We start from the raw sequence: 12,486 nt of genomic DNA, 5'->3' as shown, positions 1-12,486 counted from the left end.
CACAAATTAGGCAAGTTTCTTCAAAAGGAAAGAAGGCAATGGATCAAGGAAGTCAAATGCTCATTGATAAGATGATGATGTTTTGGTGAGGAATAGGACCCCATATTTATAGTATCCAAGTGTTAGTCCCGGTTGGATGGTAATAGATTATGGAAGTTAAGTACTCTCTCGTGTATATTTAAGCTTTTTTTTTTTTTTTTTTTTTTTTTTTTTTTTTTTTTTAAATGTCTTCAAGTCTTCATATTCTTTTTATAAATGAACAAAAAATTTGTCCGTTGAAAATAACAAATAGTGATCTTCAATCTTGACCGTTTGTATTTTATTTGATGTGTTGAAATTTTGATCTGCAATTTTGGCCGTTATAACAGCTTGATTGGATGCAGTATTGAAAATTGTATCTTTACTACTTGGTCTAGGAATTAGGCTTTATTAAAATTTAAAATCTTTCCTTGATTGGCATGTATCATTCCTGGATAAATTTGAATTCGAATGCACTAGAATTTATGGCATGTAATAACTTTTGTAGTAAACTCTTTTGCAATTTTCATTCTTCAATATGTGTTCTAATCCTTGCTTCTTATAAGTTATGCTCCAACTTATGCTCATTGCAATTGTGCTCCAAAATGTTCTCATTGAAACTTATGCTCCAAATTTGTGCTCATTGAAACTTATGCTCCAAATTGTTCTCAATTTAGAAATTGGCACTACTGCATATTATCCTCAAACTTCTACTCCAACTTGTGCTCTTACTTTATCTCTTCTCCAACTTGTGCTTTTTATCTCTTCTCTAACTTATGCTTTAACTTTATCTTTCTCCAACTTATGCTCAAATTCGAAATTAGTGCTTCTATTTGTACTCAAAATTGATTTCTAATAAATGGATATTTGTGAATCTGGCGCTCGACCTTCTTTCCTTAATTAAATTAACTTGTGCTCTAATTTACTCTCCGAAAAAAAATAATTATTCTATAATTTCTTATGCTCAAATGAACTCTTCTCTTTTTTCTCAAATAAAACCTTTTCTCCTTCCTTTGCTCAAATAAACTCTTCTCCAATTTCTTCTCAAATAAAAACTCTTCTCCTTTTTATGTTACATCTTAATTTCTTTCCAAAATAAACTTAAGTTGTAACTTCTTCATGAATTCTTCCCAGACGCTTAGACTATTTTGAATATTTTTTTTACAATGAAATTTTGAGGATTTAATTTTTCAACATAAAATACACTTTAGCAAATAACACTTGGCAAATAACTTCATTAATGTCAGATGATATGACATCTGATCTACTAGGAGACCTTTACATAATAATCTATTGTATGTCGTTTGACCTAACTAAATAAATGAAGGGCATGTCGAATAAGGTATCTCTATAGTGAACACAGTCTATTATCCATTGGCTACTTTTACAAGCATCTGCCGGTGCACCGACCTATTACTAGGATCTAATGGAGGGCTTAAAGTAAAATTTTGTATTCGCTGTTACAAATATAAGAAATAAGGAGTCTAAATTCCTAAATTATAGTAACTAATATCATCAAAATCTATACAACACTTATTCCTAACAATTTCTCCCTTTTTATGATGTCAAAACATTTACAATGCAAAATTATTGACAAGAAATGTAAGGAACTTACTCTCACACACCATCATAACCTTGTTTTATTAACAACTCATTGCACAAGGAGGGCATAAACAACCATAAATTACAAGTAATATAAGACTTTTAATTACAAATTAAATGAAGGATAAAAGTCTTAAGCCATACTTACTGCTGTATGTCACCAGATGCACACTTCTACTGAAGTGTTTGAAGGATAAATGATTTGTATGCTTAATTGGGGTCATGTTGCTTAATAATTATATTTAAAATTTATTATGAAATTAATCCACTTGATTATTAAAACAATAAATAAATTAAATACTTGGATTGTATTGGACTGATCATTTCAAAATATAGATTGTACTAACATGACCCACATTAATATCCGATACGCAAATTATGCTGTGCATGGTGCACACTGTTGCAAAAACGACGTCGTTTTGACTAAAAACGCGCGTCCCACTTAAAAAAAAAAATTCAGGTTCGATTCCTGACAATAGCATTTTTTGTGCATAATTTGAATATATATCTACAAATTCATAATTATATATCTACAAATTCATAACTATATATCCACAGTGAATGAATAACACAAAATCCAGAATGAATGAACTAAATATCAACAATGAATGAACTAAATATCCATAAATTCATAACTATATATCCACAATAATGCTGTTGAGGGGAATCGAAACTGATTTAAAAAACAAATGGGACGCGCGTTTTTAATTAAAACGACGTCGTTTTGCAACCGTGTGCACCATGCATGGTGCACACGGTTGCACAGCATAACTATTGTATCCGATTCAGGTAGGCTAGGCTTAATTAAATCGAATGGATACCACATGATCAACTTGGCATCACTAGATAAAATCGAATAAAATTACACCATTTAAAATTAAATTATTAGCATATAGTAACTTGTATAAAAAATTTTATTTAAAAAAAAAAATTATTTAATGTGTTCCTACAAGTAAATGTGGTATATGGTATTTTAGTAAAGTTTAAAAGAAAGAGGCAGTTATCAAAAAAAAAAAAAAAAAGAGGGAAATATTTCATGTGGCAGTTTTTACCGTTTTACCCTTGGGAGTTGCGGGTCAATGTGTATATGAGTGCGAAATACACCATTTCTAAATTCCAGGACGATTGAATAATTCGAGAGAAGCATCTGACATGGAGAACACCAGCTCTTCCGCCGCCGCCGATATCGCCAACTGGACGGAGGAGGTGGAGGACCTCGTACACGGCGGCCAAGTCGAGGAGGCCATTTCTTTACTGGAATCCGTGGTGTCGAAGCTCGAAACGGATTCCAAATTGGGGCAATTGTCAGCTGCACTTCTGGACTTGTCGAAGCTCTACGCGACTCAAGGTTTCTCTATCAAGGCCAATGAGGCTCGCTCTCGCGCTTTCCTCCTCAAACAACTCTCTCTGCCCTTTTCCCTTCAAGTGAAGTAAGAAACTCAAGAAACGGTTTCTATTTATTTTACTTTTAAGTCATTCTATTCTATTAGGTTACCAAGAAATCTGGAAAGAGTAAATTCTTATTTTCTTTTTACAACATTTAAATATTAGAAACATGGAGAATAATGAAAATTCTTGTTGTTGTTCTTGATTCCGTTGCTCTTGAATTTCAAGAAAATTTTAGTTTTCATCAATTAGGTTATCATGAAAATGCTGCTATGATGACACACAAGAAAAAAAAATGTGGGAAAACTACTATTTTAAAACCAGGATATGAAAAGGACTTTTTCTTTTCTTCTGTTTTTGTATTTTCTTGAAGTTTCTAGTTGATTCAATGGGCAATGGCTCTTCAAATTGATGAGAATTTACTGTATAAGAGTGTCCATTTTCAGGCTTTGTTTTGTGGATGTGTTTCAGGGATGCTGAGGATGCAAATAAGTCTTCTAAGGAATCGAGAGGCAAGGGAATTTCAGAATATAGTATGTCTCATTTCCCTTCTTTTGTTGGAATATTACTCTGTATACTCTGTATTACTTAACTTCCTGTGTGTCTCTTTTGCAACTCAATCATATCTTTACTTTTCAGGTTCTTTGGTTTGTCACTTATTCACCTATTCTTCTTCGAGCATCTGGTTGTTGCGCTTATTTTTCTCTTTGTATTCTGAAAATTTGCGGTTTATGTTGCGAAGGTAATCTTGAGATCTCTTCCAACTTGCAAGATGATGGCTCAAAGCAACGTGGTTCTCCAGTTGATGGTGCGTATATTTTTTCTGTCCTTGTTGCATATCCCTAATGTGATGTCTTTTACTCCAATGTTTGAAACTTCGATGGACATGATTACTGAACATGATAGTCGAGCTGTTTGTGACTCAGAATTTTGTGGACATTTAGTCATAATAGTATATCATAGTATGGTTTTTTAGTTCTTTTTCCTCTAATGTTTATTTGGAGCCCAAAAATTTTATATATATTTCGAAATCTTTATTCGATTATTCAACTGACTAGTTATGGAACATACAGATTGGGAAGCTATAGCTGACCGTGATCCAAATGAATTGCTTTCACCATCAGGCTTGCCAGAAGTGTCCAGTCTTTCGTTGCAGGATTCAAAAGTTCAAGCACCCAAAAGACGTGGGAGAGGTACTTTCTTATATCAAAAAGATGAATTGTATAGTGATGAACCGTCTGAAGGGAGTAAATATGACTACTCGGATGATGATGTTTCTCATAGTACAGAAGGGAGCTCGCATTCATTGAATTGTAAGTTTATGCCATTACCATTACTCAAAGTTGACCTTTTCAGTCTGGTACTAGAATGTGTCTCTGTTTACTAAGAGTGTTCCTTTTGTTTACTGATTTTACTTATATATACAGTAAAATATGGCACCAGCCATGTCCTTGTTCTGGCTGACTTTCCGACAAGTACTAGGACAACTGACTTGGAGAAATTACTGGAGAAGCATAAAGATCAGGTTGTAATCCGTTGGGTCAATGATAAGGTTGCACTTGCAGTCTTCAGAACTCCATCAGAAGGTAATTTTGTTCATTATCATATCTTCAAACCTTGTTAAACTCAAGTTAGAGTTTCCACCATTGTTGTTCTATATCAAGGTTAAAGACATTTAATGACTGCTTTTTCATCTGTTTTATTTATTAACAATTGAATGATGATTTTCATCTGTTTTATTTATGTTGTGATGCAGCTCTTGAAGCAAGTAGCTCTATTCAGTGGCCATTTTCGATGCATATTCTTAACGAGGATGATGAACTTTTGAAGTCAATTCCACCTAGAGGTAACATTCGGTATTCTCTCTCTCATTGGTTGTATTACACCGACTGAACATTACTTAAGTAGAATCTTTGTTTTTGGCGCTAAGTAGAGTTATGTTTGAATGTGCAGATCTGGAGCCACCTCGTCAAAGGCCTCGGACATCAGCTCGAGCTGCTCAGAGAATGATTGCTCAAAGTATAGGTATAAAGCTACCTTCGGATTTTGGGTCGAGGGAATTGAGGAGACAGGAAGAAGCGAGGAAGAACCGAATACTTTCAAGGCAAAACAAGAAGGATGATGCTTGGGGCACTGATGATGATACCAATTAGAATTAGAATCTGTTTAAAGACAAAACTTTATACTCGTGGATTGATCTGTGTGTTACATACCATTCTGTTTTCCCCAAGAAAAGAGAGGGAGAGTTGCAAATTTTTAGGAGGAAACTATATTGCTGTTGCTATCTTGAATCTTTTTTAGTACTATACAAATTGAGAAACGTTTGTAAGTGATTCTTGAAAAAGGGTGACAAGGAAATATTCTTACTGGCAGTGCCACTGTTCATTTTTGGTATTGACTATTAGAAATATTATTATCTAGCATAATTTTTTTTTTTTTTTTAAAGAAATGCATTAAACTTGTAGGTATTGAAAGGGTTAGATTTAGCTTTTAGCACATGCAAATATTTTTTTTTAATAATTTTATCTATTATAATTAGATTTTAATATCAATAACCATATATATATGATGTTCCTATAGAACCACCCTGCCATAAGTACATGAGAACCAATATAGTGTATTAAAAAAAACATATTCATGAATGATATCAATTGGGGTCCAAAATTGGCAAATATGGAGCATGTGCTGTGCAACTCAAAGATTCAATATTCGCATGTGCATATTAAGTATGTGTAGTGTGCAACATAGGATATACACAGATAGAGATCCATGACTTTATACAGAGAGGGGGGGAAAGGATAGCAAAAAATGATAAAATTAGCTTACATTATAAGGGTGTTTTAAATAATCAAAAAAAGTTCAGAAAATTACATTCCATCAGGACAAGGGGAAAAGCTAATGAAATAAGCATATGACATTCATTTCTCTTGAAATCTCATATAACATGAATCAAACACGTGTTATATGACATTTCAGTACAACATTACCTTGATAATCTCTTATAAACTAGATCAAACATCCACTTACAGGTGTGTTTGGTTCGCACATGGAAATCAGAATCGGAATGGATATCAAATACTTGGTAATGGTAATGGATTTTGGTGAAAGTATTTAACATGTTTGGTAGTAGGATGGAATGGGAATGGTTACTAATAGTACTGTACTAGTGTTTGAGAATGAATAAGGGATTGAAACCCTTATTTTATTTGGGTATGGATTTTTCAATTCATGGGGTATTCGAAACCCATAGTAGTGTTCTAAAAACCTATCAACCAAACAATAACAATGACTTTCATACCCATTCCTATGGGCAAAACCCATCAACCAAACACACCCTATATTGTTTTTATAGCCATTTTCAATTAATCAATATTAGTATTCATATTTTAACATGACAGTAAAAGAGAAACCATTTTTATATTTATTGACTATTTAATTTAATTTTTATTTTTTTTAAACTACGATGCATTCCGGGTCTTTCTCCGCCTGTCTTGTGAATAATGTTGTTACTATTGTTATTTATCTTATTATTATTTGTATTTAGTTTGGTTTAGTCTTCTATGGTAACCCTTTTAGATAGGAGTTATTTCAGCTTTCTATTTCCTATAGCATTGTAACTCTTATCTCTTCTGAACTGAATGAAACAATTACTTTCATCTGGTATCAGTAAGCCAACGGTCCTTTTCCTATCTTTACTCTCCTTCCCCGATCGACTATATCGACTAATTCTTCCGAGAGAACGGTGACTGCCGCCACCGTTTCTACTCCGGCCACCACCCCAAACACTCTCTCTTCAGCCCATCATTTTGTATCCATCAAGCTCAACACTCGCAATTTCTTGTTCTGGAGAACGCAGCTCGTTCCCTTTCTCAGAGGACAAGGATTGCTCGGGTTTGTGGATGGTGAAACCCCGTGTCCACCGCCCACGATCGCCATTCCTCCATCTTCCGGCGACTCCGGCACCGCGACGACGCCCACTGCTGCCCTCACCGGTCCCAACCCTGCGTTCCAAGCGTGGGTACAGCAAGACCAATCCATCATGTCGCTCCTCATCTCCTCACTGTCAGATGAAGTCATGTACCTAGCAGTTGGTCGGAGCACTTCCCGGGAGGTGTGGGAGTCGGTCACAGCGACGTTGGGGTTGTCTTCCCGGGCGAGATGCCTCAACCTGTTAGGTCAGTTTCAATCCCTGCGCCAAGGTAATAGCTCTCCGGCAGAGTACCTCGGCAAAACACAGCTGAACGTGGAGGCACTCGCGTTGGCCGGCCGCCCTCTCACTTTAGACCAACATATGTATGTCTTCAGGGGGTTGCGGCCAGAATTTCGGGTGATGGCGTTTTTTCTCACAGTCACCGGAACACCGGTCTCCATCTCTCAGCTTTCGGATTACCTCCAAGCGCAAGAGTTTATCTACTCCGACGATTACTCGGCCACCAACAGTGAAGGAGGCGCTGCAGGTTCACCGGCGGCCTTCTTTGCTGGCCGAGGACGCCACCAATCTAGAGCATATCATGCCGGAGGTCACAGCCGCGGCGGGCAGAACCGCGGTAGACAGGGGCATGGGCGTGGCGGTGCAGGTTGTGGCCGAGGTGGTGCTCCCCGGTGCCAAATATGCCGCTCACACGGGCATACTGCGGTGTATTGCTTTAAGCGATACACAACTCAGCCGCCGACGCCACATGCCAATCTCGTCGTAGCAGGCGATGACAGCTCCACAACGGCAGCCGGATCCTGGTTCCCGGACAACGGGGCCACAGCCCACGCTACACCGGATTCAGCGATGATGTCGCAATCTGAAAAATACACAGGCAGCGATGTTTTACGAGTTGGGAACGGTGCAAGTTTGACTATCTCACGAGTGGGCCATGCATCTATTCCCACTTAGTTTAAATCTCTGTCTATGTCTAATATTTTACTTGTACCCAAACTGTCAGTTCCCCTATTATCTGTACACCGGTTTGCAAACGAAAATAACGTTTACTTTGAATTTCACAAAAATTGTTTTTTTGTGAAGGATTCCGTCACCAAGGCGACACTACTTAGGGGTCCCGTCACGGGCGGATTGTACAAGCTTTCGGTGTCACAGTCACATTTTGCGTTCATAAGCTCCCGGGTCACTCCCGGGGTTTGGCATCGCAGCTTGGGTCATCCACATAATCAAGTCCAGAATCGTGTCCTTCAAAATTGTCTGGTTACCAAAAATAAATCTGAGGCGTCGGGGTCGTGTGCAGCTTGCCATCTTGGGAAATCGTCGCATTTTCCATTAGATAGGGTAGCATTATCTAGTCAAAATGTGTTAGATTTGCTGTACACTGACATTTGGGGCCCCGCTCCCGTTATTTCTATTGTTTGTAGATGACCATTCCCGATTTTGCTGGTTTTATCCTTTAAAGCAAAAATCGGATATTTAAAAAATTTTCGAGTCCTTCCGTGTTATGGTAGAACGCCAGTTTTCGCGTTCTATCAAAGCTATTGAATCATACTTAGGGGGTGAGTACCAAAAGTTACATAAAACTTTCCACTCTCTTGGCATAATACATAGGCAATCGTGTGCATACACACATGAGCAAAATGGCAAGGTGGAACGCCGCAATCGACATATTATTGAGACCCGGTTAGCACTCCTTGCCGAAGCCTCTGTCCCCTTACAATACTGGGACTATGCCTTTGAAACGGCTGTGTGTCTCATCAACTATCTACCCTCTTCAGCCATAAACTTCGAAACTCCCTACGGTCGGTTACACAAAGTGTCTCCTCCATACACGTTTCTAAGAGTCTTCGGGTGCTGGTGTTACCCCTATCTCAGGCCTTACAATCGGCACAAGATAGAGTACCGCTCCGCACCCTGTGTCTTCCTAGGATATCCTCCATCCTTTAGGGGATATAGGTGCATGGATCTCACAATGAGGAAAGTCTATATCTGTCGTCATGTCCGATTTGACGAATCTTGTTTTCCCTTTTCAGAAACACAGGGCCAGGCACAAGCGGTTCCTACTCAGGCACCATGGGTCGCAGGACCGATTGTACCACATGGTTTGGTAACAAACCCGCTGCCAAGTGTTACACCATCATCATCAAACCCCACTCCTTTGGCACAGGACCCACCGCCTTTGGCGCTTGAAGCACCTGCTACGGTCCCGGCTAGACGGAAGCGCACCCGTGCGCAATCGACACTTGACAGGGTCATGTCATGCGTCTTCGCCACATGACTCGTGGTACTGACGAGCCTTTTCATGCTTTAAATGTCACTACAGATCCGACGTGTTATTCACAGGCGGTTGGTCATTCACAGTGGCGAGATACCATGGACTAGGAATTCAATGCCTTGCTCCATAATAGCACTTGGAAACTTATCCCGGCTACACCGGATATGAACGGCATTAGGTACAAATGGGTTTTTCGTACCAAACGCACCGCTGACGGATCAGTCGAGCGTTACAAAGCTCGGCTCGTAGCCAAAGGGTTCAATCAAGTGGCTGGGGAAGATTTCTTTGATACTTTCAGTCCCGTGGTCAAACCGACAACGGTTCGCTTGTTATTTTCTATAGCCGTGTCAAGGGGGTGGACTCTATGTCAGTTGGACATTCACAATGCCTTCCTCAACGGGCACTTGGAGGAAACTGTTTACATGAAGCAGCCTCCCGAGTATGAAGACCCGACCCACCCTAACTATGTTTGTCACTTGCAGCGCTCTCTGTATGGCCTCAAGCAGGCACCTCGAGCTTGGTTCAAGAGGCTACATGACTACTTGGTTTCAGCTGGTTTCTCTCCCTCCAAGACTGATGTCTCACTGTTTCACTACAAGTCTGGGTCATCCCGGGTGTTTCTCTTAGTCTATGTGGATGACATCATCATGATGGGTGATGATGCTCCGTTAATAGATGCTTTACTACAGGGTCTATCTACTACTTTCAAGATTCGGGATCTTGGCACTCCAGGATTCTTTCTTGGCATTGAAACATTGAAATAGGAGGATGGTCTCGTACTATCACAACGCCACTATATGAATGATCTTCTAAACTGGGCTGGTATGACAGATTGCAAACCTCTGACGACTACAACGGCTGTCACACAGGCTGTTTCACCCTCAGATCAACCGTACGAGAACCCCACGCAGTACAGGCGTTTAGTTCGGGCTCTGCAATACCTCCCGATCACGCGTCCAGATCTCTCCTATGCCGTAAACCACCTTTGTCAGTTCATGCACGCACCTACTACAGATCATTGGGGACTATTGAAGCGGGTTCTACGCTATGTCAAGGGCACCTTGGATTGTGGGTTACGCTTGTCTGCGTCCGCTTCCTCGGCAATTCATGCTTTTTCAGACTCTGATTGGGCTGGATGCCCCATGGACAGGAAGAGTACTAGTGGGTATGCCGTATTCTTGGGCTCTAATCTCATTTCGTGGCTCTCCAAGAAACAGCGCACTGTGGCCCGCTCTTCGACTGAAGCCGAGTATAAAGCCTTAGCCGATATCTCTGCCGAGGTCACGTGGATTGTGTCACTCCTTCGTGAACTAGGGTTGCACTCTGGGATCCTGCCACCCTATGGTGTGACAACTTAGGCGCTACTTATCTTTGTGCAAACCCAGTTTTTCATGCACGGACCAAGCATGTGGAAATTGATTTCCACTTTGTCAGGGACAAAGTTGCAGCAGGTGATTTTATTGTCAATTTCGTCTCTACAAAGGATCAGCTCGCAGATATCTTCACCAAACCACTTCCAGGACCCCGGTTCGTGGCTCTTCGTGACAAGCTCAATGTGGCTACACACCACCCTTGTGCTTGAGGGGGTGTGTGAATAATGTTTTAACTATTGTTAATTATCTTATTATTATTTGTATTTAGTTTGGTTTAGTCTTCTATGGTAACCCTTTTAGATAGGGGTTATTTCAGCTTTCTATTTCCTATAGCAATGTAACTCTTATCTCTTCTGAACTGAATGAAACAATTACTCTCATCTGTCTAACAGTCCGGGTCCACCCGACTAATCACCGCTCGCTCTGAAAGGCTCGGGAGCTGGCTCAGAAGGAATTGTCACTTGTGAGAATCGAATCCATGTTATCTTGAAATTCTTCCCGATATAGCTCATTTGCCACGTAAACTATCCCATTGGGTATTTGGCTTATATTTATTGACTATTTCTGAATAATCAACACTATCACTAATTTACTACTAGTTAAAAAGGAAATCTATTAGAGTTAATTTCATTTTTGGTTCTAGATTTATAGTTAACATTTCACTTTTAGTCCTTTTTTTTCAAACCATCATTCGTTGATCCTAAATATTATTGTGGCATGACTATTTTTGGTCCTCCATAAACAAAACCGTTTAAATTTTGTAAAATACAAGGACATTTAGTCTTCCATTATGAATTTTATTTAAAAATAAAAATATAGCGGGTTAACCCACTTTGTATAATAATGATCGAAATAATCTTTTATTTAACGATATTTCAATGATTTTGTTGACGGGGGACCAAAAATGATCGTCACAATAATACTAGGACCACAGATAAATATTCTGAAGAAAAAATGATTAAAAGTGGATTGACACCTATAAATTACGACTAAATACGGAATTAACTCAAATCTATTATATTGGTCCAAAAGAGGTTATAAGTTATCTCCAAAACCGAAAAATATATAGCTTGCATTTAAGGCCTACAATATTGGCCCTTCCCAGTTGCCAGTTGCAATATATCTCATGGCGTACAGTTGTACTCACTCACCTAAACTTCGATCTTCTGGTGTGAAAAATGTAATAGTATTAGTTTTGCTTTATCATAAGAGTAAACGGTCGTCAGTCTTTCCTTTTGAAGATAAATGAATGCACTATTTGACAATTAAGAACATCTGAAAAAAAATTAGTGACTCTCAGTCTTGACCCGTTGGAAACTTCACACCTCCATGGCTGGTGGATTTTGAATATTACGCACGCTATAAGTACAAACCACTCAACCGGCATTGAATATGTATATGTATATATATATATATATATATATATATATATATATATATATATATATATATATATATATATATATATATATATATATATATATATATATATATATATATATATATATATATATAGACACGCTCTAATGTGAACGGCCGCCCAGAAGAGAAATAAAAACAACTCACAGCCGTTCACGTGTCCAGATCAACAAATCAAATGTAATTTTTAAAAAAATGACGCGCTAACCTTTTCGTAAATGTGCTATAAGTGCAAGTAGCTGGTGTACCTATGCAAGTAAAAAGTGCAAGTAAAATCACTTACAAGTGTACCTACTTTCACTTACAAGTGCAAGTAATTTACCTTTTTAACATTTGTGCACCTATGTGCAACTAATTATAACGTTAGATGCACCTAGGTATAACGTTAGGTTCACTTAGTATTGATGCTCAGTGTAAATTTTACTTGCACCTGTAATACATTTTACATGCACTTATAATACACTTACTTGCACTGAGGTGCA

The 12,486-nt window shown here is 38.6% G+C and overlaps 2 protein-coding genes across 3 annotated transcripts; both read left to right on the top strand.

Moving 5' to 3' along the window:
- The first annotated feature begins 2,739 nt into the window (after window positions 1–2,739).
- Window positions 2,740–5,243, top strand: LOC109193041 (coiled-coil domain-containing protein R3HCC1L). Of its 2 annotated transcripts, none has more exons than XM_019343819.1 (7): window positions 2,740–3,050; window positions 3,478–3,539; window positions 3,646–3,814; window positions 4,080–4,319; window positions 4,434–4,592; window positions 4,763–4,852; window positions 4,960–5,243. In XM_019343819.1, exons 2-7 carry the CDS (start codon window positions 3,480–3,482, stop codon window positions 5,157–5,159), a joined length of 918 nt encoding a protein of 305 aa, XP_019199364.1. In that variant the 5' UTR covers window positions 2,740–3,050; window positions 3,478–3,479; the 3' UTR covers window positions 5,160–5,243. The 2 variants fall into 2 exon arrangements, with proteins under 2 accessions (XP_019199364.1, XP_019199363.1); XM_019343818.1 differs by having other exon boundaries at window positions 2,746–3,050; window positions 3,749–3,814.
- A 4,793-nt stretch (window positions 5,244–10,036) lies between these two features.
- LOC109192827 (uncharacterized mitochondrial protein AtMg00810-like) lies at window positions 10,037–10,794 on the top strand. The gene is made up of 2 exons (XM_019343529.1): window positions 10,037–10,556; window positions 10,598–10,794. The coding sequence occupies exons 1-2, from the start codon at window positions 10,037–10,039 to the stop codon at window positions 10,792–10,794; spliced, it is 717 nt and encodes a 238-aa protein (XP_019199074.1).
- The last annotated feature ends 1,692 nt before the right edge of the window (window positions 10,795–12,486 follow it).

Source organism: Ipomoea nil, unplaced genomic scaffold (genome assembly GCF_001879475.1).
Source record: "Ipomoea nil cultivar Tokyo-kokei standard unplaced genomic scaffold, Asagao_1.1 scaffold1834, whole genome shotgun sequence".
NCBI classification, from domain to species: domain Eukaryota; kingdom Viridiplantae; phylum Streptophyta; class Magnoliopsida; order Solanales; family Convolvulaceae; genus Ipomoea; species Ipomoea nil.
The sequence above is the reverse complement of the archived record's forward strand: the minus strand, read 5'-3'. Positions and strand labels throughout refer to the sequence as shown.